This window comes from Apodemus sylvaticus, chromosome 17 (genome assembly GCF_947179515.1).
Source record: "Apodemus sylvaticus chromosome 17, mApoSyl1.1, whole genome shotgun sequence".
Lineage (NCBI taxonomy): Eukaryota > Metazoa > Chordata > Mammalia > Rodentia > Muridae > Apodemus > Apodemus sylvaticus.
The window spans coordinates 26,792,038-26,817,676 of NC_067488.1; the positions used below are offsets into that span (position 1 = coordinate 26,792,038).

Below are 25,639 nucleotides of genomic sequence, written 5' to 3' on the forward strand. Positions count from 1 at the left end.
CCCCAGTCATCCTGGTTAGCCAATGTTTTCACTGCTGAGCTGCTCCCTTGCCTCCAATTTGACTTTTTTTCTTTTCTTTTGTTTTGTTTTTCAAGACAGGGTTTCTCAGTGTAACCAGCCTGGCTGTCCTGGACTCGCTTTGTAGACCACGCTGCACACCCCCTCTACTTCTTCACTTTATATCCCGCTCACTGCCCCCCTCCTGGTCACCCCTTCCCACAATCCTGCCCATCCTGCTCCCCTTCTCCTCTAAGCAGGGTGGGAAGCCCCCTGGGTTTCCCTCCACTGTGGCACCGCAAGTCTCTTTCTTCTACTGAGTCGGGACAATGCAGCCTAGCTAGAAGAACATATCCCACGTACAGGCAGCAGCTTTTGGGATAGCTGCCCCCCCCCCCATTTGTTCAGGACTCACATGAAGACCAAGCTGCACATCTGTTACATATTTGCAGGGAGGCTTAAGTCCAGCCCATGTATGTTCTTTGGTTGGTGGTTCAGTCTGAGAGCCGCAAGGACCCAGGTTGATTCTGTTGGTCTTCCTGTGGAGTTCCTGTTCCCTTAGGGCTGCAATCCGTCCTCCTATTCTTCCCTAAGAGTCCCCAAGCTCCATCCACTGTTTGGCTGTGGGTGTCTGCGTCTGTCTGAGTCAACTGCTGGGTGGAGCCTCTCAGAGGACAGCCATGCTAGACTTCTGTCTGCAAGCATAACAAAGCATCATTAATCGTGTCAGGGATTGGTGCTTGTCCATGAAATGGGCCTCACATTGGCTGGCTATTCCCTCAGTCTCTGCTCCATCCTTTGACCCTGCATTTCTTGCAGACAGGATATATTTGGGGTTGAGTTTCATGGGTGGGTTGGTATCCCTATCTCTCCACTGGGTTTCCTGCCTAGCTACAGGATGTGGCCTCTTCAAGGTTCCACATCCCCAGTGCTGTGAGTCACATCTAAGGACACCCCCATCAATTCTTGGGTGCCTCCCTTATCGCAGGTCTCTGTCTCTTCCTGGAGATGCCCCTCACCTTCCCACCCCCATCAGTTGAAGATTTTCATTCATTCTCATGGCCATCTGGCCATCCCTCTTGTCCCCCCCCACCTGATCTGGCATCCCCCCATTTCCCTCCCCATCCTCTCTCCCACCCAGTACCCTCCCTTTATCTCCCTCTTATGACTATTTTCTTTCTAATTGTATTTTTTATGTCATTTTTTTTTGGAAAGGAGAATTAGTGTTAAGACTGTGGTGCATTTCAAAATTCAATTTTGGATTTAGGGGGTTAAGTAAAAGATGCATGGATCAGGGGCCCAAGCAAGCCACAGGCAATTGAACGAGGGTCCCCAACTCAGCTCTTTTTTTTTTGTAGGTTTCTTTTTTTCTTTTGCCCTCTTCTTTTTTTTTTTTTTAACTTTTTTTTAATTCAATATACTTTTTATTTACATTTCAAATGATTTCCCCTTTTCTAGCCCCCCACTCCCCGAAAGTCCCATAAGCCCCCTTCTCTCCCCCTGTCTTCCCACCCACCCCTTCCCATTTCCCCGTTCTGGTTTTGCCAAATACTGCTTCACTGAGTCTTTCCAGAACAAGGGGCCACTCCTCCGTTCTTCTTGTACCTCATTTGATGTGTGGATTATGTTTTGGGTATTCCAGTTTTCTAGGTTAGTATCTACTTATTAGTGAGTGCATACCCCAACTCAGCTCTTAAACTCTTGTTGGTCAATGAACAATCATGATTGCTAACGTCTCTTGAATTCCTATTCATCGTCAGTCTCCAATATTACATATTTTCTTATTTTGGTAAGCCTTCCTGTGTCTTGAATGTGAAATGTCCCCAGTAGGACATTTTTTTTTTAATTCGATATAGTAGGACATTTTTTGTGTTTGAACTTTTTTTTTTTTTTTTTTTTTTTTTTTTTTTTTTTTTTTGGTTTTTCGAGACAGGGTTTCTTTGTGTAGCCCTGGCTGTCCTGGAACTCACTTTGTAGACCAGGCTAGCCTCAAACTCAGAAATCCGCCTGCCTCTGTCTCCCAAGTGCTGGGATTAAAAGTGTGTGTCACCACTGCCTGGCTGTGTTTGAATTCTTGAGTATGCAGCTGGTGGTGGTGAACCCTTTAGGGGGTGGTGAACCCTGTCTAGAGGAAGCAGGCGGCTAAGGGCGCCATGAAAGTATTGAAGTCTGGCCCTCCTTCCTACCTGCTGTTTCCCAGCTGCCTCAGGCTTATGCCTGCATGCCTTAAATTGCTCTGCTCAGTAGCAGGGCAGTGGTGGCGCACGCCTGTAATCCCAGCACTTGGGAGGCAGAGGCAGGCAGATTTCTGAGTTCGAGGCCAGCCTGGTCTACAGAGTGAGTTCCAGGACAGCCAGGGCTACACAGAGAAACCCTGTCTTGAAAAAACCAAATCCAAAAAGCCATTAAAAAATTGCTCTGCTCAGAAACTTGCTCACAGTAACTAGTGTATTTCTCAACTGCAATGAGGATGAGGGTTCCTGGGGAGCAGTATTGACGACAAAGGCAGATTGATTAGAACCCTCTGCGGCGGGGAGTTTAGACTGTGGCACGCCCTCACCCGTTTTTAACGTGGTCCTTAGTTTCTTTAATGACCACTTACTACCGATCTCTGTATGTGGCCTGACATCCTTGTAAGCATTAGACAAGTCCTTTGGAATGCAGGAACAGACTTCTAGCGTTTACCAATCCCATAACTACGAACTTCAGATGCCGTTGGACAGCATCTGAAGCCTACGAATGGGGACTTCTTCCATTTTGCTGTAACCCACCTACCTGACTTCAGTGTATTTGAAAAACATGTTGATTCATGACTTTGTTAGTGAGACTATAAAAGCTTCGTGAGACACTGCAGCCATGTTGGAGCAAGGGATTCGGAGTCAACTAAACCTTTGTTCCTGGTCCATGGTCACCACTTCTGGTCCAGAATAAACAGTCTCTCCTCTCCTTTGAGGTGAGAACTGTGTTTCTTGCATTGATGGCTTACTAACGACAGCTTAGAGACCACAACTGAGAGAGTTATGTAAAAAGTATGGCAGACCACACTACCGTCAGAGCTGGGTCTGTGGTGCTAACCTCTTGCTCTCTGAACCATGTTAACCCTCCTTCTTCTGAGGCTGTGTGACTGACAGCACACACCTCAGCAAAGCCTCTGCTCAGCCTGCCTCACACAACGTTGTGCTCTTCCATTTATCACACTCCTGGCAAGCTGCTTCTATTTGCTTGCTGTTTTTTTTTTTTTCCACGTGTAAGCATGTCTGTGTGCGTGCATGTGTGCATGTGAGCATGGGTCTGTGTGTGTGTGTGTGTCTGGTCAGAATCTGAAATCTATCAAGGTAGAGACCATTTCTGTCGTGTTCACCATCCTGCTCTCAGTGCTTTGCATAGATCTAGCAAACACTAACTGTTCTGTAAGGGTCTGTTGGTAAATAAATGATGATAACTTCAGAATCCACTTTCTCCCAATCATTCTACAATATAGTCGACACACAGAAATAACCCTTTTCAAACAGAGCAGTGTAGTATTTCTATGTCTTCCCAGGAACTTTTATAATCATTCTTAACAGATTTCTGGGAGCAGAAACATAAGTCTAAAAGATAAAAGATAAACATATTCATCACAGTACAAAGCTGAGTTGAATCGTCGCGCATCAAAAACATGCCAGGGTGTGTTGTAGGAAAAACATTTATTGCAATTCGGTGTCGAAAAAGGTTTACAAAAATATGCCACTGTCTTATACAAACAACTATAAAAATGTCAGTTCATCATGCAAGAAAGGTGTGCAAATAAGTTATACAGGATTCAGATTACTAGTTATTAAACAAACATCTTGCATGTAATCTGTCCAACCTTAGTTAAATCTGTCCAAATTTACTTAAAATGTTCAACCCACTCTAATGTTTATCTTTAAAACATACATTTAAAGCTTCTAAACTTAGACATGGACTCTAATATATGCTCTGTGGCCAGTGTGATTGGCATTTGGTAGTATAAAGAGGGCACCAAAGCCTCCATAGAACGTGGAACAGGGCATGGAGCCATCTGTTAAACAGCCTTGTGTAGTTAATAAACACGTCTATACTCAAACACAGAGTCAGGTTCTATAATGTCGAAGCATATGACACATCCAGAAGTTTGGAGTTTGGATGTGGCCATCTGTTATTTGGAGAGAGACTAAGTTTGGAACGCTTTCTCAAGAAGGTTTGCTTGCTGGATTCAAGGACACTTTGATAAAGGCCTAGCCAACAAAAATCATGGCTATCGCCGTCCCTTGCCTTACGGGATAAATTCTGCTTATTTCAAGCAAGGTTGAATAGAATGAACCTCACCAGATCTTAGAGTGGGGCTTTCTAGTAAGAGAGGAGCAGGAAAAAAGATGGGTGGTTTAAATGTACCTTTCCATTTCAGGGGAGAAGACCTGCGTGGGTACCAGCAGGAACTGGGTCAGTTCTTATCTATTCTTTTGTGTGTGTGTGTGTGTGTGTACATGGGGCATGCTAACATGCATGGCGATTTCTGCGCACATGCATATATATGACTTTGGAGGTTGGGGCAGATGTTGGGTGCATGCCTAGATCTCTGTACATTTTTATTTTTTGAGACAGGATCTCTCAATGAGTCTGGGTACCGTTACATTCTTAAGGCTGGCTGGCCAACCCCCCCCCCCACCCTGCAACTTAAGTTCATACCTGGATTTTGCATGAATGCTAGAATCTGAATTCAGGTCCCCACACTTGGCACAGCAGGCACTTTATCAACTGAGCTGTCTACCCAGCCCACTTCTATTCTTTTAAGGGAATTATGTAAGTACCCAAGGGAGATATGAATACAACAAAACATGTTATTTTTATGTCGTTATTGAAACAAGGCCTTGATATGTAGCCCAGGCTAGAATAGAAGTCCTTCCTCTGCAGAGATTACAGGCATGCACCACTGGCATGCTGGCGACTTCCTAGTAGGCAGGAGGTACTCAGCAGAATGCTACACTCATAGCAGAATAAGAGGGTATGAAAATGCAAAAGGGACTCTGACTTCTCCAGTAAGAATCAGACATGAAAGGTTTGGAAGATTTTGTGGCAGATGCCCAACATGGGACCATTTCCCATGCCTCCCACAGCGAGGATCTTGGGAAGTGTTACAGTGGGTGTCATGAATTTACACATGTCCACAAGGTGCTTGGGTGGGAGGTGGACTCCAGGAATCAGGTTCCTGTTCAACCCTGTTGCTGACCCCCCAGGGAGCATGGGGAAGCCCCTGTACCCCTAATTCTGGAAAGGCTTCCTCATCTTCAAAGGCAGAAATGCCAGAGTCCATACTAAACCCTTTTTGATCTAAAGTCTGGGATAGGAGTTTCTTTCATTTGGAAAACCATAAAGGTTCATTCTCTCTCTCTCTCTCCCTCTCCCTCTCCCCCTCCCCCTCCCTCCCTCCTTCCCTCCTCCCTTCTTCCCTCTCTGTTTTAGCAGAGCTGAGAAGAAAACATTTATAGAAAACATAGAATTGAGAGGAATTATGATCTTGTTTGTTTAAGCCACAGAGGGCCCATGATATATCAACGAGTAACACCCCTGCGTTTGCCCAGAGGCCCCAGGGTTGTTTCTGAGTCTGTTTAAGCACTAACAGGTTTCAAGCCAGCATCTAGTCAGGAGAGATGGTTCACAGACTCAGATAGTTGGAAACAGATTAAAAACAAAACCAAACCAAACCAACAACAGATGTCAACATAGAAAATGATAGAGTTTAGTTTAAAAAATGCACACATAAAATCACAGTTGAAAATTCACACATAAAATTTAGTGTTTGCATAGCAAGATGTTATTACTCTACAGCCAGGCAGAAAAATATAAACCCAGGTGCATGTTTTATAATAAACACTGTGTTGAATGCTGAGAACCACATACTGCTAACCATCTCCTGTGATGATTTATCTCTCTGTGTATCATACCAATTGCTTAGACAAATCAAATTCCAAGCCTTTTTCCCCCCCTTCCATATGAAACAGCAGAAATAAGGAGCCTGTGTCAATAGCAGATGCCTCATGGGCAAGGGTTTGTGAGGTCACCTATCAGTTGACTTCATGGTCACAATTATATCGGCTCTTCTGTTGAAAGCTTCTGCCGTGGAAACCTTGCCCCTTAAAAATATCTCCTCTAAACCACTGCCATCTGAAATTGATCATCACTAACCAGAAAGCCCCTCTCAGCTGATGGGCTGGAGAGCCCACCGTGAAATGTCTGTTTCTTTCTGCCACCTTTCCCCTCCCATTCAACGGAGATACCCGCTTGAAGCAACGGTAGTAATGACATGGTCTAGCTGACAGTGACATGGAGTTTTTCTTTTACTGACTCTGGCTATAAAAGGAGCATTCCTAAACTTCAGCTGCATATCTATTGTGGCAGATGCCCATCATGGGATCATTTCCCATCCCATGCCTCCCACAGTGAAGATCTTGGGAAGTGTTACAGTGGGTGTCATCAATTTACACATATCCACAAGGTGCTTGGGTGGGAGGTGCATTTAAGAGCTCTGTCATTCATATATATATATATATATATATGCTATAAGGTATATGTATATGTCCCTCATATATAAATAAGGTTGCATATATATACACACACATACATATATTTACACATATTAGGGATGGTTCTCATTCAGAGACTTTCGGTTGATTGCTCTTAAATGAAGTTACCAGTGACCATTTCCCTTGGTTTGCTTGGACAAAAAACCCTTTTCCTTCTCAGGATTCCAAAGCACTTCAAAATGGGCATAACTCTGCTTCTTCAATTCAACATGCAGAGGAGGGGAAGCCAGGCACAGTAGAGAGACACGCAGTCCCATTTCTCCCAGCCATTCCTATAGCTACACCCCTCTTCCTTTTGCACCGGCAGTTCTGGGTCAGGAATTCTTAGGATTTGTGTTTTCAGTCTGGGAGTCCTGCCTGGGCTCACCGAGAGGAATTCTATAGACTATTAATGTCCTAAGAGCTTTTCTTTTTAACTCCCAGTACTTGACTAGGAGGCTCTGGCCATGACCTAATATGGGTATCTTGCTTGTCTCCTTTCTCTGTTGCTTCCCCCACAGACAGCATCACAGATACATCATTTCTACTCCTCTCCCACTCCCTCTTCACCTTCCACACCCTTCCTGTTTTCTACCAACCAATGGCAGTGACCAATACATGTCCCTTTCCTCGTTTTCGTCCCTCAAACGATTTTTCAGTTGTGTCACATACCATATCCAATGACACCAAGGGTCACAGAGAATCTGCAGGCACCTGTGAGATATTTCAAGAAGCTGTGACCTTGCTGCTTGGGGTAATGGTCATTTTACATTGTTGCCTGGGGTGTACATAGGCTATATGACTTTGGGTATTGCTGACCCCCCCCCCCCGTGAGACTGGCTAACTAGTTTTGTGTGGGCAGTTCAAAGCTGGCAAAGTTGGTGGACCTGTAAACCCCAAGGTCCCAACAACTTCCCATCTCTGAACAGCACAGAGCAGTGATAAGAGGCAGAGGACATATGAAAGGTCATGACCCTCTAACCTCAACATTGTCACTCAGAATCACTGTGGCAGCAGGCCTTCCTTCCTTCCTTCCTTCCTTCCTTCCTTCCTTCCTTCCTTACATCCATCCATCTAGGCCCTCCATTCTTAATGTAATATTGATTCTGGGGGAGAAGAGTCAAAAAACCAAAACCAAACAGGGAACTCTTATCTGTTACAATGTTTGTAAACTCTGAGGTTTCTTTCAACTTTTCTATGTAAAAGAAATCTTGTTCTTTTACATGTCCCTTTTCTCATTGTGAACCTTTAAATTCAACTTAATTTTGCCAACAGGAGATGGTGCTGAGGAAGAAAACATGAAGAACTTCTGGTGTAAGCACAGGTTTAAGATCCTGCCAACCAGGGAGCCCCGCAGACTCCACCCACTTGCAGACTCCACCCACTTGCAGACTCCACCCACCTGCAGACTCCACCCACCTGTTCAGTACTGACTCTGGGGCGCTCTGCTACAGAAGGAAGAGGCGTTGACTGCCCCAAACTTGTTCCTGTTCATGCTCAGTCATCTCTCCTCTCCTCCTAGGACCACCCCAAGCATAAGTGCTTCAGGTCACACCACACCTTAACATTTACATGGGACAAATTCCTATTTCTGCTTATTTGCCAACGGCATGCATAGTGGCAATTTTATTTGGAGATTTTTTTTTTTAAAAAAGCAAATACAATTGCAAATATATGTACATGGTAGAAAAGCAACAATCTATAAAAAGTAAAAAATAAAAACATTCCCCCCACCCCAGGAATTAACTCCTTAAGCCCTGAGATCTCCTTTCTTCCACAGTACTTGTGTCTCAGCTTTGCAAGAACCCTTGGGATCCTTTATCTCTGAACTCTCTTTGTTCTATCTCAGTCCCGAAAACAAGTTTAAGATGAACACATCTATCTGGCTGGAACTCCAGGCTTTCTTTTAAATCACGCGTGTGAAAAGTCCTAGTTCAGGATGACTCAAGTTTGATGTAGGACCTAAAAGAACAGACAGTGCCTTAGCTCGGTGCCCAGCCTAGGGGAAGCAGCAGCTGGCAGATGTTTAACTGGCCAGTACGAAAAAGTGTGTCTCTCAAGCCTCAGTTCTTGGGCTCCACTAAGGTCCCAGCTATCCACTCAGCCATGAAGACACTCAAGGAAGCCCGGACAAGCCCAGAAGTTAGGCTAGAAGAAGGAAGTGTTAAATCGAAAGTGCTGAGCGTGCACAGGTGCCTAATTCTCTCTTCAGGATTTCTGCTGTTCTTTAGCGGGCCTCCTGGTTCCCTATGGGAGTGACAACATGAAAGGCAAACAGGAACAGGTACTGAGAGGGATTGGGGGAACAGGAAGTCAGAACCAAGAGAGGGCATTTTTCTTTTCCTTCCTAACAGCCTTCCCATCTTAGATCACGTCACAGAGTATAGAACTTACATGAAACACAGACATGGCCTGCTAGATAATGTATGTTGCCAGAGAGTACACTACGCTTTTGGAGGTAGACCATTGTGTGGCATCTTCATAGGATAAGGACTTATACCCGTGCAGATTTCAGGTGGATATACTTCTTTGCCCGTTGAAAACAAACCCCGAATCCAAGCCCAAAGCCCAAGGATCTCTCAATCATAGCGTTCATTTTCCTTCTTCCTTATTTTGACCTAACGACATTTCACATTGTAAACAGAGTGTGCCATCTTGTCTTTGAGTTTTGCCCTTTTCTTCCTAGGGAACTCAAGAGGACTCCATTTCCATGGCTGACATAGAGTTCTTGCCCTTATATCGTCTTGCTTGCAAATCGTTAGGGAAAATGAGAAGTCTATTTACAGTATTTCTGCTTTTCTGAACCAGTTCTCATGTGAAATTTACATTGGTAAATTTCCATTGGCAACTGCATCTCATCCCATCAACGTCTTCTCAACAACAGATCCCCGCAGTTTCAAGCCAATGCTTAAATGTACACTATTTACAAATGAAGGGTCCCGACTCCCAGCCATCCTATCAGGGGCCTTCTGAAGAGTTGTCGTGTGCTGTCGTATGATTCAGAACTTGAACAAATTGATAAAGTCTTGAGGCGAAAGCGAGACAGAACAGCTCTCTGGGTTGTTGGCGGTGCACGGATGGTCAGTGCCCTAGAGAGAGAGCATCGTGGTTAGATCTGAGTTCTCAGGGGTAGCTCCCTGGTGCTGTAAATCACCTTAACAATTCTCTATCAAGAATGCCATTGCAGGGACTGCAACGACAGCTCAGTGGGTAAGAGCTTGCACTGCTCTTGTAGGGGACCCCAGTTTGGGTCTTGTACTTGAGTCAAGCGGCTCACAATCACCTGTAACTTTTGCTCCAAGGTAGCTGACATCCTCTCTCAGCGCTGTAGACATTGATTTCATATGTGCATCACACGTAAACATGTATGCATGTATGTGATTAAAAGTACCAATATATCTTTTTTTTAAAGATTTATTTATTGTTATATGTAAGTACACTGTAGCTGTCTTCAGACACACCAGAAAGGGGGGGGGGGTCAGATCTCATTATGGATGGCTGTGAGCCACCATGTGGTTGCTGGGATTTGAACTCAGGCCCTTTGGAAGAGCAGTCAGTGCTCTTAACTTCTGAGCCATCTCACCAGCCCTCCCAATATATCTTAAAAATACTGAATTAAGGGGCTGGGGAAAGCAGTTAGTGGGTCAAGTGACTAGTGTGTGACCATGAGGACCTGAGTTTGGATTCCCAGTACCCACACAAAAGCTGGGCATGGAGGTGTATGCATCTGAATCTCTAGCATTGGGGTCAAGACAGGTGGATCTCTGAAGTTCATGGATTTACTCAAACTGTCAACGAGTCAAACTAGTCAAACAGTCTAGCCAAACTGGTGAGCTCCTGGTTCACTCAGCGAAAAAGATTAAAATGTGGAGAGCCATTGAGAAAAACAGGAGATTGTGACCTCTGACCTCAACACTCATGTGCTCCTATGTGCATATGTGTAACTGCACAGATATGTGTATATGCAAACAGAGCACGTTCAAAGATTATCCCTCCCTCCCCAAAGAATTCCACAGCACTGTGAAGCTAAAGAAATAGTTCTTGCTTATGTAAGTACCCGTGCACACAAAGATAGATGGTGAACGGGTCTCAGAGACAAATCAATATAAGGGGTGGAGGAAATGAGGGTCTTTGAGTTTCCTTCCCTGTCCAAATGCTGAGTGAGTTTTATTCTCCTCATAAGTTGGGGGTTGAGGTAGGAAGGAACAGCCTCGGGGGCTGGAGAGATGGCTCAGTGGTTAACAGCACTGACTGCTCTTCCGGAGAGGTCTTGAGTTCAAATCCCAGCAACGACATGGTGGCTCACAACCATCTGTAATGGAATCGGATGCCCTGTTCTGGGGTGTCTGAAGACAGCGACAGTGTATTTACATACAATAAATAAATAAAATCCCTTTTTAAAAAAAGGAAGGAACAGCTTCATGTTGCTGGCACTGCTGCCTCTTAGGGTCTGGGTCAGGGAAATCAGGGAAGGAACTCAAGGCGGGAACCTGGAGGCAGGGACGGAAGCAGAGACCGCGAAGGAGGGCTCGCTGCTTGCTGGCCTGCTCGCTGTAGCTTGCCCAGACTTCGTTGCTATAGCACTCAGGAGTGGCACCAGCCCAGGAGTGGCACTGCCCACAGTCAGCTCGGTCCTTTTACATCCATCTCCCATCAAGTGACTGTCACCTGGGCTTGCCCACAGGCCAATTAGCGGGGAACGCTTTCTAAACCGAGGGCCCTTCTTCCAAAATGACTTTAGCTTGTGTCAAGTCGACAGAACACAAGCCAGCGCAGATGCGTACCTTCCAGGAGAGAATGTGGCAGTGCTTGCAGAGCTGCAGGGTGACCCCATACTGCTCTCTTCTTGGGTAACATCGAACAAGCTTAAAATACATCTTCTTCCAATCCAGCTGCCCTTTGTCAGACACGATCAATCGCTTGCGGATCTACAAACGAAACGGAGAAAAGCGATTTCGGGAGACTTCACCAAGATGATAGTCTGGGGCTTTCTGGTTCTGAAAAGATCTGCTTTCACTCTTTCCCTCTACGTTTTTTACAAGAACCCTATCATGCCCAGGGAAGAAAACTGTCAAGTTAAAAAGCAACACTTCGATAGCTCTCCCCACTGAGTACCCAGCCCTCCAAACAAACCAGCAGCTATGATTTCTTTCCTAGTGACTGTTTTTATAGTGCTCCTGGCTGCTCCTTCAAAGTTTGGGTCATTCCCACAAGCCACTCCAATGTTTCCTTTGCTGTAGACCTGAGTGATAATTTCTATGAAGACACAGTTATTAGCACCGTGACTTTATTTTACATCGAAGTATCAGTGGGTTCATGAATAAAATCTGCTGGAAAAATGCACATATATGAAGAACCAGAGAAAGAGCCCCGAGGCAGCCAGAGGAGGAAGAACACGTCTGCAGGGGCTCTGCAGGCCCAATTCAAATGCAGGGCCAGTCGCACCCTGAGAGTCAATGATTTGAATACACAGGTCATTTGTGGCCTTGGTCTCTTTACCTGTTAGAAGTGGGCATGATAATATCTACCCTCCCTTGGTGGGTGGATAAAACAAAGTAATGTTTATAAAAGTGCTTGAATATGAAGCAACATAAAATGTCTTTAAAAAAAAAAGGGAGGCAATACTGATTTGTGAAATTTTGGGGTGTGCCATAAAATATAATCTGGGTTAAGGATTTATTTTTCCTCTATCGAGACTATGGTGGGGCTGGTGAGATGGCTCAGTGGTTGAGAGCGCTGACTGCTCTGCCAGAGGTCCTGAGTTCAGATCCCAGCAACCACATGGTGGCCCACAGCCATCCATAATGAGATCTGATGCCCCCTTCTGGTGTGTTTAAAGACAGCTACAAGGTACTTACATATAACAATGAATAAGTCTTTAAAAATATTTAAAAAAAAGACTATGGTGATGACAACAAAGAACTACAAAGAAAAAAACATTGATTTAGAAACGCATCAGACCAATGGTTCTCAACCTGTGGGTCCCGACCCCTACGGGGCTCAAACACCCCGTTTACAGGGGTCTCCTAGCCCATCAGAAAACACAGATGTTTACATTCTGATTCACGACAGTGGCAAAATTTACAGTTGTGAAGTAGCTATGAAAATAATTTTACTGTTGGAGGGGGACTGCATGCTAGAGGAGGACGGGGCGGGGCAGGGAACATAAAGGGGCGGGCCACAGGGCTTCAAAGGGGCGGGCCGCAGGGCTTCAAAGGGGCGGGCCACAGGGCTTCACTGACCTGCCGCTCTGAGAAGTGGTACTGGCAGAGCCTCTTCCATAGCAGTCGGTCCTCACTGAGCACATGCAGGTCTGGGGCTGCCTGGCCCAGGCTGACCAGGTCCCGCCCGTCGCTCAGCCTCTGCATGATATTCAGTTGTAAGCACACGGGCAGGTCGGTGATCGTGAGGCCTTTGAATGCAGGCTGCGGAGGATAAGCAGAAAAGAGCCATTGTCCAGGCAATTGGTTCCCAGAATGCCCTGGTACTCCAATCAACTACTCGATTCCTAGAGCAGTAATGCTCTCTGTCCAACGCGGAGAAGCAGGAGCCACGGCAGAGCCTCCCAGAGAACAGCCTGGAGTGGCTTGGATGATGGTGGCCAGCAGGTTTGCCCTGTGTTAGCAAGTGTCTACTCTAAGGAGCTATCTTGGAACTCACTCTGTAGATCAGGCTGGCCTCAAACTCAGAGATCCGCCTGCCTCTGCCTCCTGAGTGCTGGGATTAAAGGTGTGTGCCACCACTGCCTAGTTATATTTCCCTTTATTCTTGAGAATTTCACGTATGGATATAATGAAAACTGTTCATCCCATTTCCCTCCCCTAACCCCCTCATATCCTTCCCTAACCGGCCCTTGCCAACTTCAAGTCTCTTTAAGACGATTCATTTTTGTTTTCTGTGTATGAGTCTGCATGTATGTAAATGCACCACATCCATGCTTTGTGCCTGTAGAGGTTACAAGATGGTGATGAATCCCTTGGAACTGGAGTTACGAATGGTTATGAGCTGCCATGTGGATGCTGGGAACTGAACCCAGATCCTCTGTGAGAACAGCAAGAGCTCTTAACCACTGAACCATCTCTCCAGCACCTCATCTTTTTTTTTTTGACAGCCCACTAAGTCTAATTAATACTGCTCATACATGCATGATGTGGGGCCAGCCACTGTCTATATGTGCATGGCGTGTGGCCATCCACTTCCCCTTGCATAGAAACTTGGTAGATTCTTATACTTCATTTGCTTGACTATTAAACTGCAAGGCTCACTACCTTCCAAAAGTGCTACTGCCCTGGAAGCGTGGCCCAGGCAGACCCCTGGCCTCCATTCTCACCATCCTCTATAGCCTCAGATTGTTCCATTTCGGTATATTCTCTGGCACCCAAACCACATCTCGACTACCTCTGCACAATCTCCTGGCCTTACATCTCCTGGCCTTCTCTTGTCTCAGATTTACTTCAAACCCATTTCCATTGGGCACGGTGGTACATGTCTTTAATCCCAGCACTTGGGAGGTAGAGACAGGAGGATCTCTATGAGTTTACAGCCAGCCTGCTCTATAGAGTGAGTTAGACCCCTGGCTGTCCTACATGGAGAGACCATGTCTCAAAAAAACAAAAACCAAACACTGAAGAAAAGCAAAACAAAGCAAAACAAAAAAAAGCAAGCAACCATTTCTTCTGACAACTCTTTCTGCCTATGTATTTCCCAGAGGTCTCCTTCACCACACCTTCCTAGAAGGTCTAAAAGCTCCTCAGGGCATGTCTGCAACTCTTTTCTGTACAAGAAACACCGAGTTGAGTATTCCTTTCAGAACCTTAGGTCCATTGTTTTGCTTTGCTATCCTGTTGTGTTTTGGTGTTTGTTACAGCATAAGCACTCAATAAAAATATTAGTGCAATGGCTTAAATCCAAATAGTTAAACAGGACAAAAAAGAATAACCCAGAGACCCAATGCTTGTCTGTGTATGTATGTGTTTGTCTGTGTGTATATATGCTGTTTATAAGAATATATGTATGTGTTTGTATACATGTGTATGGGTTTGTGCATATTTCTGTTTGAATTTATATGCACGCTTGTTTCTGTATATGTTGGTGCTTATATCTGTGTGTACGCACTGGACATGGTTGGCCCCAAACCCTTTGAGCTAAGCTACGCTGTAACTGAGGCACCTCTATTCATATCATGGAACATTTAATTTTTTAAAACAACCTTTTATTTATTCTATATGTATGAGTGTTTTGCTTGCATGTATGTATGTGCAGCCCATGGAGGTCAGAGAAGGTATCAGATCCCTGCAACTGGAGTTCAGAGGGTTGTGTGCCACCATGTGGGTAAGTGGTGGGAACTGAACCCAGGTCTTTTGCAAGAGTGACAGTGAGAGAGCTCTCCAGCCCCTACAGGTTATGTTTTAAAAACAGCTCTTCTACATATAGTATTCGCCTGCAATCAACCAGGAGCTTCTACAGGGACCTCCACTATATCCCCCCCCCCAAGCTTATATTCAAGACTTTTCTTACTTTAAATTTTAAGGATCTCAAGACTCCTCAACTAGACCTACATCCTTGAAGGCCAGTGTAGCTTGCAGGCTGTGGAGACCAGTGCAGCTCAAAGGGCCTTCTCGGTGTTTCCTGTAGCCAGGTGCAGAGCTGCTCAGGGGAAAGTCATGTTCTGGGGATAGGGATTATTTTTCTCATCAGCTTTCTGGGGGAGAAACTGTAGGAAGCAGAGCAGAGCCCAATCACATGGGAGACGCCAAGGTTTTCTTGGTACCAGCCTCGCTGCGATTCTCAGTGTCGGTTAGTCTTGGCAATCATCTGAGTTCCCTTGGCAGGCAGGACAGGGACCAGTGGGAAGACAGGCCACAGAGGGATTTAAGGGGGTTGTGGGAAAACTGGATGTGTCATGGGAGGGATGTCACATAGGCAAAGAACAGATCCAAAAGGCACCCGGAGGGGCCTGGGTCTCAGTGTCCCCAGCTCCCAAAGCCTGTGTTTAGAACACTAACAGTGATCATCTTGGACCTGCAGTGGACTCAGGCCTCCCGTTTCTGCAGAAGTGTCTGTGACCTGACAGATTTTACTGCTCTCTTATACCTCAGGCCGTTGGGCTGAACTTTCAATTGTTTGCAACATTCAGGACTTGGTCTGACTGCAGAAAGCCCTCGACCTATCTGCCGTTCATCATCTGCTGTTGATCATATGAGCTAATAAAACTGCCATGGGCTTTTCTCTTTGTTTCCAGTACTTCAAAGTCTCTACTTTTTTGGTTAAAACTCCCAGGCCAATTATTACATTAGGTCCCATTAAAGGCACGCTTGCCTGGCAGGGTTTGCTCTGTCAAATGTTCAAACCTGAACTTTTCCAAAACCCTTGCCCAGATCTCAAGCCAAGCCCTTACTCCTGATAAATGGTTAACTGCTTGCATGCCTTCTTCCTTTTGAATATAAACCTATAAAAGGAAACATACGTCAGTCTCCCAGCCCCAGTCAAGCACTGGACTAAACTCCATTTGTGCCTACCCCAGCGCCCATTTTCCAAAACACTGCTTTGCCCACAGCACTATAATTACATCTTATTTTTCCTACAAACCAGGGCTCTTAATTTTGTCCTTCATCCTTCATTATATAAATTATGTCTGCCAATAAAAATTGGCTTCAATGAATTCGATATGAAAATTTCTAAGGCAAACAAGGTTACAGGCTGGGACAACGGTGACAGGACTTGGGAAAAGAGGAAACATTTCCTATGAAAGACACTTGAATATTTTCATGGATTAACATACTTCTCTTTCTGACAAATATAAAAATACAGTCCTAACTGAAATAGAGTGTTCTCATTTTTTCTCTGTCTCTCTCTCCCTCCCCTCCCCCTTCCCTCTCTCCCCTTCCATTCCCCACAGGATCTCACAGCCTAGGCTGGCTTCAAATTTGTTAGGTGGTTGAGGATGACCTTGAACTTCCCATTCTCCTGGCTGCACTTCCCAAGTATGCTGAAATTACAGGCCTGAGCCACCAAGCCCCTTAAGAGCCTGGATTACAGCTCTCAGAACGATACAGCTCAGAGCCCCCTAGTGGGTTCAGGAGAGGACAGAGTGTAGACTGGAGCAGTAGTTAAAAGTGTAGCTTCCTCAGCAGCCTGGAGTCTGATGCCAGACCGCCTGTGTAGAGGCCCCAACACAATGACGCTCAGCCCTCCATGTTTTTTGTTTCTACATCCTTGAATTCAATAAGCCACAGATGGAAAATACTCAGAGGGGAAAAAAAAAGCATCTGTACTGACTGTGTACAGGCTCTTTATCCTGTCCTCGTGACCTGTGTATAGAGCATCCTACAAGGTTTTAAAATTGGGCTGGAGAGGGCCAGCAGTGCAAAGGAGGATGTGTGTAGGCTATTGTAGAGTCACTAGCCACTTGGATGCAAGACCCTGGCACCCGGGGCATCCTCAGGGTGCCTTTGAATCTATCCCCTGTGCATACCGAGGATGAATTTTCTCATTTCTAAAATAAGGGAACAAGTATCCTGCTATGTGGCTGGGTAGAAGAGGTGAGATAATGTACATTACGATTAATTACTAAATAAGTTAATTATCACATGGGAAAGATTTACAGTGTGTGTGTGTGTGTGTGTGTGTGTGTGTTCGCACACGCAGACAGGCCCTTCATCGTAACACCTAACGCATCTATAATAATGGTTACCACATTCCAGACCCTGTTCCAGCTGCTGTCTGTAGACTAGTTTATGCCAACTCAAGCCTATGTTAAATCACGCAGGGCTATGAGATGGCCCGTATTTTCCAAATGAGGAAAGCCAAGCACGAGGAGACTGAATACTATGTCCGATTCTCGCAGTTGCTAACTCATCCTTTGTCATCCAGAATCTAGGACAATATTCTCCAATCCTGCCCCTCCCATCCCTGAACACGCACTTCAGCAGGCACGGGTGGGCAGCTGCCTCTTCAAATAAACCTTCACCTCTTCGACTAAAATCGACCGACTCCCTCTGCCACAGAGCAGGAGATGACAGCGTCTTTTCCTTTACAATTATAAAGCAGTGGGTGGAGACAGAGGCGTAAGCGCACGGGATCCTTTCACCTAGTCAGAGCAGATCTGAAGAAGACGGAGTGATAGGGGCATTAAGAGATGGGATGGAGCAGGAAAGCTGGGATCCCAGGGGCCCTGAGTTAGTGTGCAGAGAAATCTGCTGGAGGAGATGCAGATGCTGGAGGAGAAGCAGATGCTGGAGGAGAAGCAGATGCTGGAGGAGAAGCAGATGCTGGAGGAGAAGCAGATGTTGGAGGAGAAGCAGATGTTGGAGGAGAAGCAGATGCTGGAGGAAGGAGATGCTCTTTAGTGTTGGATCTCTTCTGTAGAAGACTTCATTGGATTAAAGAGGTTTTTTTTTTTTTTTTTTAATAAGCTGAATCAGTAGATAAATACATGGAAGAAAACTAGGACGGGAAAAAGTTTGGAAGCCACTGATGGTTAAGCACACTTTGCCATTTTAGGGATAAACAGTCCGAGAGCTTCTGACTTCAACTCTTAGCCTAATTGCTGTGTAGTGCTGGGAAGGTCACTGGAATCTTCTGGTCCCCACTTCAATGTCATCCTATGTAGAGCAATAGTAATTACAATGGCTGCTTTTTGAGAGTGTTTGTTGATCAATGAAGAAGGGTTTTAAGGAAGAAAGTTCACAGAAATGCAAGGAATGGGGGGTCGGTAGGTGGCACACTCATCTGAGGTGGCTGAGGGAGCACAGCTCAGGCAAGCATGATTATCTAAATGGATGCTCCAAAGTTGCTAGAGGGCTGATGTGATTGGAACATGTGGGCCTTGTTCATTTCTCTCACTGGCTGAGAACTTTCTTTGGGGGAATGAGACAGGACATATTCAGGGCCGGCCATAGGGAATGCTAGAAATCAGGTAGCAGGTTTAGTTGAGGTCTCTGTGAGAGATGAATGGAATTCTAGTTTTAAATGTACATCGTTAAGCTATGCCTAGATTTTGGAGAGAGACTGGGATAAATTATTAAACTACACTGTTCATAATAATGCTTAATTTTCTTAAAACAATACAACAGTGGGGATAATGTAGTGTGGCCTACATTTGGGCTCTGCTCTTTGAGTGCATGTGTCTGCAGACACGTTCATGTGTGTGCCTGTACATGGGTATATGGGTGTGTACAAGCGTGGGTTTTTAGTGTAAGTGACTCTTAGGAAGCCACATAGAGGTTTCTATGATTCCCTGTACTTCAGACTTTAAGAAACTAAGGCACAGAGAAATCAGTAGTTGTAAAGAGGAAAAGCTTTTTGGGAACTATCACGTGGCAAGGCAATTATTTACAAGAGGTCACGGGCTTTCTGCGTGTCACTTTCACCTGATACATGGTACAGTTCCAAACTGTATGGGTCCCGGAAGCCACTTAACCAGCCCAGCGCATGATTAGATAAGTAAGCAAAGTGTCCCGTGAGGCGCCTGAGTGTGCCTGTCCATCGGGGAGACTGAGATTACACCAGCAGCAGTCACAGGTTTGCGTGTGTGCCCGCCTTCCAGCTCACCACCGAGACAATGGGAACCAACGAGTTCTTAATTCAGAAAGTCAAAACAAATGTCTGATATATGCAGCCATATGCCGGTAATCAACTGGCCCGGCGTGAGTCTGGCTCAGTATTGTCTTACAGGTACGTTCAGGCTCGATTCAAAGACATCCCCTGTCATCACTACCAATAAATGGAACTGAAATTTTACTCCAAGGGCGCCTTCCAGGTACTATTGTATTGAGGGCAGCAACCCCAATCCACAAAAGGGCTCGTTCTTTTTGAGGAAATGAGAGCCCCACCCCCACCCCCAAGCCACACTGAAGACTTCAGAAGGTCGGTCAGCACCCTGCCCCCCAACAGCGTTCTGCCCAATGCTCCAGTTGGCTGTTACCCTTCACATTCCTTCCACCTGCTTTTGCCAAGGCCTTCTTCCCACTCCCCTCTGTCAGGATGCCCCTCACACCACCCTCCAGGATGAGACATCACATCAGAAGTGACTGGCTTCTGCATCACCGCAGTGGACTTTCTGTCCTGGACTCCTCCTGCTCGGCGTCTAAGTGGAGGAGACCATGGCGTAGCGGGTGGCTGGGGCTTGCACTTACTCTGTTGATCTGGATACTGTTCAGCTGCTGCTGCCAGTGCAGAATGGTCTCCATCCGATACACCCACATGTTAATGTTGCCCACCAGCACGGATTTGCCGACTCTCTGGACCAGTGTGCATAAAGATGTGTAGAGGGTCTGGAGAAGTTCCCGTATGAGTCTTATGTTTTGCTGGTCTTCGAGAACTTGAGTGGAAAAATGAAAATCAAAGTTATGTTATCAAAGCCAGGCAAGTTACAAGTGGGCTTTTCTTCTTCTTCTCTGTGGGCTCCTGTTACTGGGCACTGCCTCTCTCTTTCTTTCTCACCGGTGGTGTTAATTCTATCCTCAGCTAATAGGTAGGGTTTCCATTATCTGGGTCTCTTTTTGTTTCCTTCTGGGTTTCTAAAGAACTCGTTTTCTGTTTCCACTGCTCCACCAGTGCCAAGTGGCCACCTGATCAGAAAGTGGTGTTTTTGTCCAGCAGATGACATCTTTTTAGATCAGTAGAAGACTGCATTTTGGGGGTTCAGATGGTTGGGTTCTAACCATGGCTATCATTTATCTAGACAATCATTTCTCATGTGCCTCTGTTCCCTGATGTGTGAAAGGGCTCAGTTGAGCCAGGGCTTAAGGTTCCCTCCAGTTCAAACAGTCTACGCTTGAATTCTGCTTTGCACAGGGCTCCGTTTCCTAGGAATATAGAAACTCCACAGTGAGGGGGTGGGGTTTGTGTCCTCACTGAGAAGCCAGTCGAACTTGAATCAGGGCAAGCGTATGATCCTAAAGAGATGACAAGGGGCAGTGCTCTCGGTCTTTGCCAAGGGCGTGGGTGGCACCTCTTTGCTGAGCTGGAGGCCGGTACTCCTGAACTTCAGCTGACATTACTCATTCTCATCACCTCATCGTCCTTTAAACCCAGTGGCTGCTACTTGATGAGAAAATCCACCTGCCTATCCCCACACCTAGACAAAGGGCAGAGGGGGGTGCAGGAGCTCACCTTTCAGAACTACTTTTTCCAAAATGTTCATGAAGTTCTTTTGGGCAATGCCACTCAGGGATGTGAGCTGGGACTTTGCTATCAGCTCCAACAGCTGTGGATAAAAATAGAAGTTGCCAGGCTTAGAATACAGAGATCTTTTTTTTTTTTTTAAACTCTAATCTTCACTTTTGAGTCACATGACAGGCAGATACAGACTGATGGGGGTGGGGAGGTGTGTGTGTGTGTGTGTGTGTGTGTGTGTGTGTGTGTGTGAGAGAGAGAGAGAGAGAGAGAGAGAGAGAGAAAGAGAGAGAGAGAGAGAGATGGTGGCAAGGCTACCAGGCAATAAAAAGCAGATGCTCAGAGTGAAACACAAATGGGGGTAATTCAAAACCAGGAGTCAGGCTGAATATTTAATTGCTTTTTTTCTTTTATATATAAAGGGTTTGGGCTTTAGCCAGGGCTGATCCATTCTATTTGGCCCACTTGGGAAAGGAGAGCTGACGCTATTCCAAAGGGAACAGAACCTTTCATGACCCGTGAACACCAGAGCTCTGCATAATCACCCCCAGCGGGGTCTGTCCTTGCCCCGACTTGACCCGTCATCCACTGGCACCCACTGCTACCCACTGCTGTCAAGGCACAGCAAAGCTCGTGTTTGGTGACAATGTGTATGTCTTAAGTCTCAAGGAAAGGATGATTCATTTTTAGATAGTACCTGCTTTTCATATTCAATAAACTTGCCGGCTTATTAGACTCCTTTGGTACAGGTACCTCTTTTTTTTTTTTTTTTTTTGTAAATAGAAAAATGCTAAGGAAGAGAAACAGGGTGTATAGTGAGAGTAAGTGAGACTACCTCGCTCTCCCCAGAGGTTCAAAGGAGAACCCTAGTATCTGTCAGCTTTGATATAATCCTTTTGAAAGCTTTATTTAATGTGTGTTTAGTATACCATATGTGTGCCTTGTGCTAACAGAGGCCAAAAGAGGACATTAGATGCCCTGATGTTAGACAGTTGTGAGCCACCATACAGGGGCTTGGACTGAGTCCTCTAGAAGGGCAGCAAGTGGTCTTCCTGACTGAGCCATCTTTCCAGCCCATGAAGTAGAGCCTTGATTTGATCAATTCTTAGCTCTTTGATTATCGGCATGCCACTAAATGTATTGTGATGTAGGGACCTGTGCCCTCCATCAGTGGTTCTCAACCCATGGGTCATCACCCTTTGGCAAGCCTTCATCTCCAAAAATATTTACATTACAATTCATAACAGTAGCGAAGTTTACAATTAGGAAGTAGCAAGGAAAATGTTCCTATAAATGTAAATGTATTTTGCTATCTGGGCTCTTTGTCTTTATGAATAATATTCAGGGTCTTTGACGTGGTGAGTGAGCTCACAATGAGAGAGTAGACACAGAACCCCCACCAAAGGGCCTGATGGGAATTAGGTGCCAGGTAAGTTTGGTTTGCTTGTCAAGGGGCTATGTTAACTTCTACTACTCCCATTACTCCCAAACAAAAAAAGAAACTGTAATACTGTATTGTTTTTATATATATAAAAGAGCAGCAGTATCTCCTCCTGCTCATCCAATACAGTATATGTTATATATATACTATATCATTATATAGTAATATAGTATATATTACAGTATATACAGTATATATAGTGTGTATATATATACTGTATCGGATGCTGGAATCAAGGCAGAAGAGGAAAGAAACAAAGAAGAATCTAAAACTCTCCACTACAAAACCAAAGCTGTATGGGAACATAAGAACTGAATATAAAAGCAGGATCGAAAGGGACTCGCTTTGGACCCGTGCCCTGCGTCAGCAGTTCTCAACCCACGGTCATGACCCTTTGGCAACCCTTCATCTCCAAAAATATTTACATTACAATTCATAACAGTAGCAGAAGTTACAATTAGGAAGTAGCAATGAAAATATTTCTATGGGTTGAGGGTCACCACAGCATGAGGAATTGTATTTTGTTGTTGTTGTTTGTTGTTTTTTCTCCCTGAGACAGGGTTTCTCTGTGTAGCCCTGGTTGTTCTGGAACTTACTCTGTAGACCAGGCTGGCCTTGAACTCAGAAATCCGCCTGCCTCTGCCTCCCAAGTGCTGGGATTACAGGCGTGCGCCACCAGGCCTGGCTGAGGAATTGTATTAAAGGGGCTGCAGCATTAGGAAGGCTGAGAACCACAGCCCCAGGTGGCCAGAGCACCTCCGTGTCCTGGGCCCTTATTCAAAACATTTGTCCTTATTGAGCCCTTTGGACCCTTGTCAAACACAGACAGACCTAGTTCCTTGAACATAATGTTACTTTAAACTGGAAACAAAAAGTTATGAACTTTGCATGCTTTCGTGCTAGATGTGGTATCTTTCACATGTGCAGCGGGGGCGAGGAGGTGGGGAGGAGGAGGAGGAGGAGGAGGTGGGAAGGAGGAGGAGGTGGGGGAGGAGAAGGTGGGGAGGAGGAGGTGGGGAGGAGGGGGAGGTGGGGAGGAGGAGGAAGAAGAAGAGGAGAAGGAGGAGGAGGAGGCACTGCTGTTTTGTGCTTAGTGCTGGAGACCTAAACTTAGAAGTCAGGAGCTGACAAGAGTGATACTGACAGGCAAGGCATCAAAACTCGCCTGGGGATGTGGGATGGGTGGGGGAGGGTCTATCCATGCATGGTGACCGCAGGGCTCCTTGCCCGCCTGGTTCAGTTCTGCCACCAGTCAGCACGTGACAGTGGAAAAAAAAAGAACACAAACCTTTCATTTTCTTCCTGAGCACCAGCAGGCTCTAGAAGGCCAGGCTGATGGTTTATTAATGCCCAGAGCCTCACATGACAAGCATAAAGCAAGATGAAAGAAAACAAAAGCCCGGGGAGTTTGGAGCCTGCTCCTGCAGGGCAGGCGGCTGAGTGCTATGACTCATCCCTGGGTAGGAGGTGAGGCAGGGGCCAGCCTCCAATCAGCCAGAAATGCATCCAAAACATGGGTGCATGTGACCACCAGAGTGTCGGTCTTAATCCCATCTAAAAGGGCACCAATCACAAGGGAAAAGATAAAGAATAAAAACACTTCTGCAGCAGGCCCTGACTGTGCATCTAACCTCTGCAGGCTCTGTGCTTAGGAGAAGCAAAAGGCTTCATTACCTGAGGAGGGAGAGGGACAGAGAAGCAAACTGGCAAGTGACAGGAGGGTGACATGTAATCTCATCTCTCCTTCACCCTATCGGCAGGGAAAGTCCCCACTTTCATTGCTAGGCGGCTGTGGGGCCCTGGGACAGGGGACTCTCTGTCTGGATGACCTTTATAACTGTCACTCATTTAGCAAGAATCTCTGTGTCCAGTCTGTGGTAGCATTGAGGCAGATGACAGGGACTGGCAGAGCGCGTGATCTCCAGACTCCTGGAGTTTACTGTCTAGTCATCGAGCTCACTGTTGGGTTTCTAAATGCCCATAAAAAGACTACCTACAGGAAGCACAAACCAAAACAGCTGCAGCAAAAGACTACCTCTAAGAGTGTTATGAGAATCAAGTGAGATACAGAGAAAAACAAAACTTACTGTGATTACCAAACATAAAGTGTTACTATCACTATTAAAATTATTCTTCTCCCAATGCCAGTCTTTTAGGGACATTTAAGGTTGACAGCTGGAGTAGGTAAACTTTCTAAAGGGACTGTTTTTTTGTTTTGTTTTGTTTTTTGTTTTTCTAAGGCAGGGTTTCTCTGTGTAATAGCCCTGGATGTCCTGGAACTCACACTGTAGACCAGGCTGGCCTTGAACTCACAGAGATCCACTTGCTTCTGCCTCCTCTAGGCATTAATTCCTCTAGGATTAAAGGAATGAACCATTATACATGGCCCCCATATAGTAACCGTTTTAAGGTTCGTGGGTTGTACAGTCTTTTTTTTTTGTTGTTTTTTGGATTCGTTTATTTTTCGAGACAGGGTTTCTCTGTATAGCCTCAAACTCAGAAATCTGTCTGCCTCTGCCTCCCAGAGTGCTGGGATTACAGGCGTGCACCACCACCGCCCGGCTTGTACAGTTTTTTATATTGAAAATGCTCTGCAGCTTTATATAGAAAAGCAACCCTAGACAATATGTAAATGAATGTGCTCACTTGTGTGTATCAATAAAACTTTATTTACAAAAATAAATGGAGGGCCAGATGTGGTCCTGGGGTCCCCTGTAGTACATATAGAAATTATAAGTGAAGGTCCTAAAGTCAAACTACTAGCTTTAGTTTTTCCTATCTATAAATTTTGTATAATAATACCACTTCCTTAAGAATTGTGGTGGCACACGCCTTTAATCCCAGTACTTGGGAGGCAGAGGCAGGTGGATTTCTGAGTTTGAGAGCAGCCTGGTCTACAGAGTGAGTTCCAGGACAGCCAGGGCTACACAGAGAAACTCTGTCTCGAAAAACAACAACAAAACAAACAAACAAACAAAAGAATTGTTGTGAAGATCAAGTAGATTATTCAGCACTCGCAAAGCGGCAAAGTGCCAGGTACCAAGAATATACCTACCTAGCATTATCATGGCTCTTTATCATAATACAGAAAAGACAGCTTGGTAAAATATTTGCCAGGCAGAACATAGGGAATTACTAAGGTAAAATATAGCTTGTTTAAAGACTATATTTCAATTTTATGTGTCTTCAACTGGATGATGTGTTCAGACTTTAACATTCCTCTGACACTGTTATTACATTTATGATGCATTTAACAGCTCTCTGTTGATACGGGTCATGACTTGCAGAGATGATTTGGCCATGAGGTCATATTTTGCTAAAAACAATGGCTATTTACTGTGTGCAGAGATGGTGCCACACAGTTCACCTGTCTGGTCTCAGTTTTCAACGACAAAGAGTTTAGTTCCCCATTTGACAAATGAAGACACTAAGGCTGAGAGCAGTTAAGCAGCTGCAGTAAATTGGTGAGTCAAGATTTACGTCCAGATATGCCTGACCGAGAATATGTAGTTGGATAATC

General features: G+C 45.4%; 1 protein-coding gene across 1 annotated transcript in view; it reads right to left on the reverse strand.

The window, feature by feature from the left end:
• Nucleotides 1-3,666: 3,666 nt before the first annotated feature.
• Nucleotides 3,667-25,639, reverse strand: part of Fbxo32 (F-box protein 32) — a 40,050-nt gene continuing 18,077 nt past the window's right edge. Inside the window, exons 5-9 of the mRNA XM_052160683.1 lie at nt 20,676-20,769; nt 19,697-19,881; nt 12,803-12,985; nt 11,345-11,488; nt 3,667-9,649 (exon numbers count right to left, since the gene is read on the reverse strand). Coding sequence (XP_052016643.1) covers nt 9,560-9,649; nt 11,345-11,488; nt 12,803-12,985; nt 19,697-19,881; nt 20,676-20,769 — 696 coding nt within the window. The 3' untranslated portion in view covers nt 3,667-9,559. The remainder of the gene's footprint in view (nt 9,650-11,344; nt 11,489-12,802; nt 12,986-19,696; nt 19,882-20,675; nt 20,770-25,639) is intronic.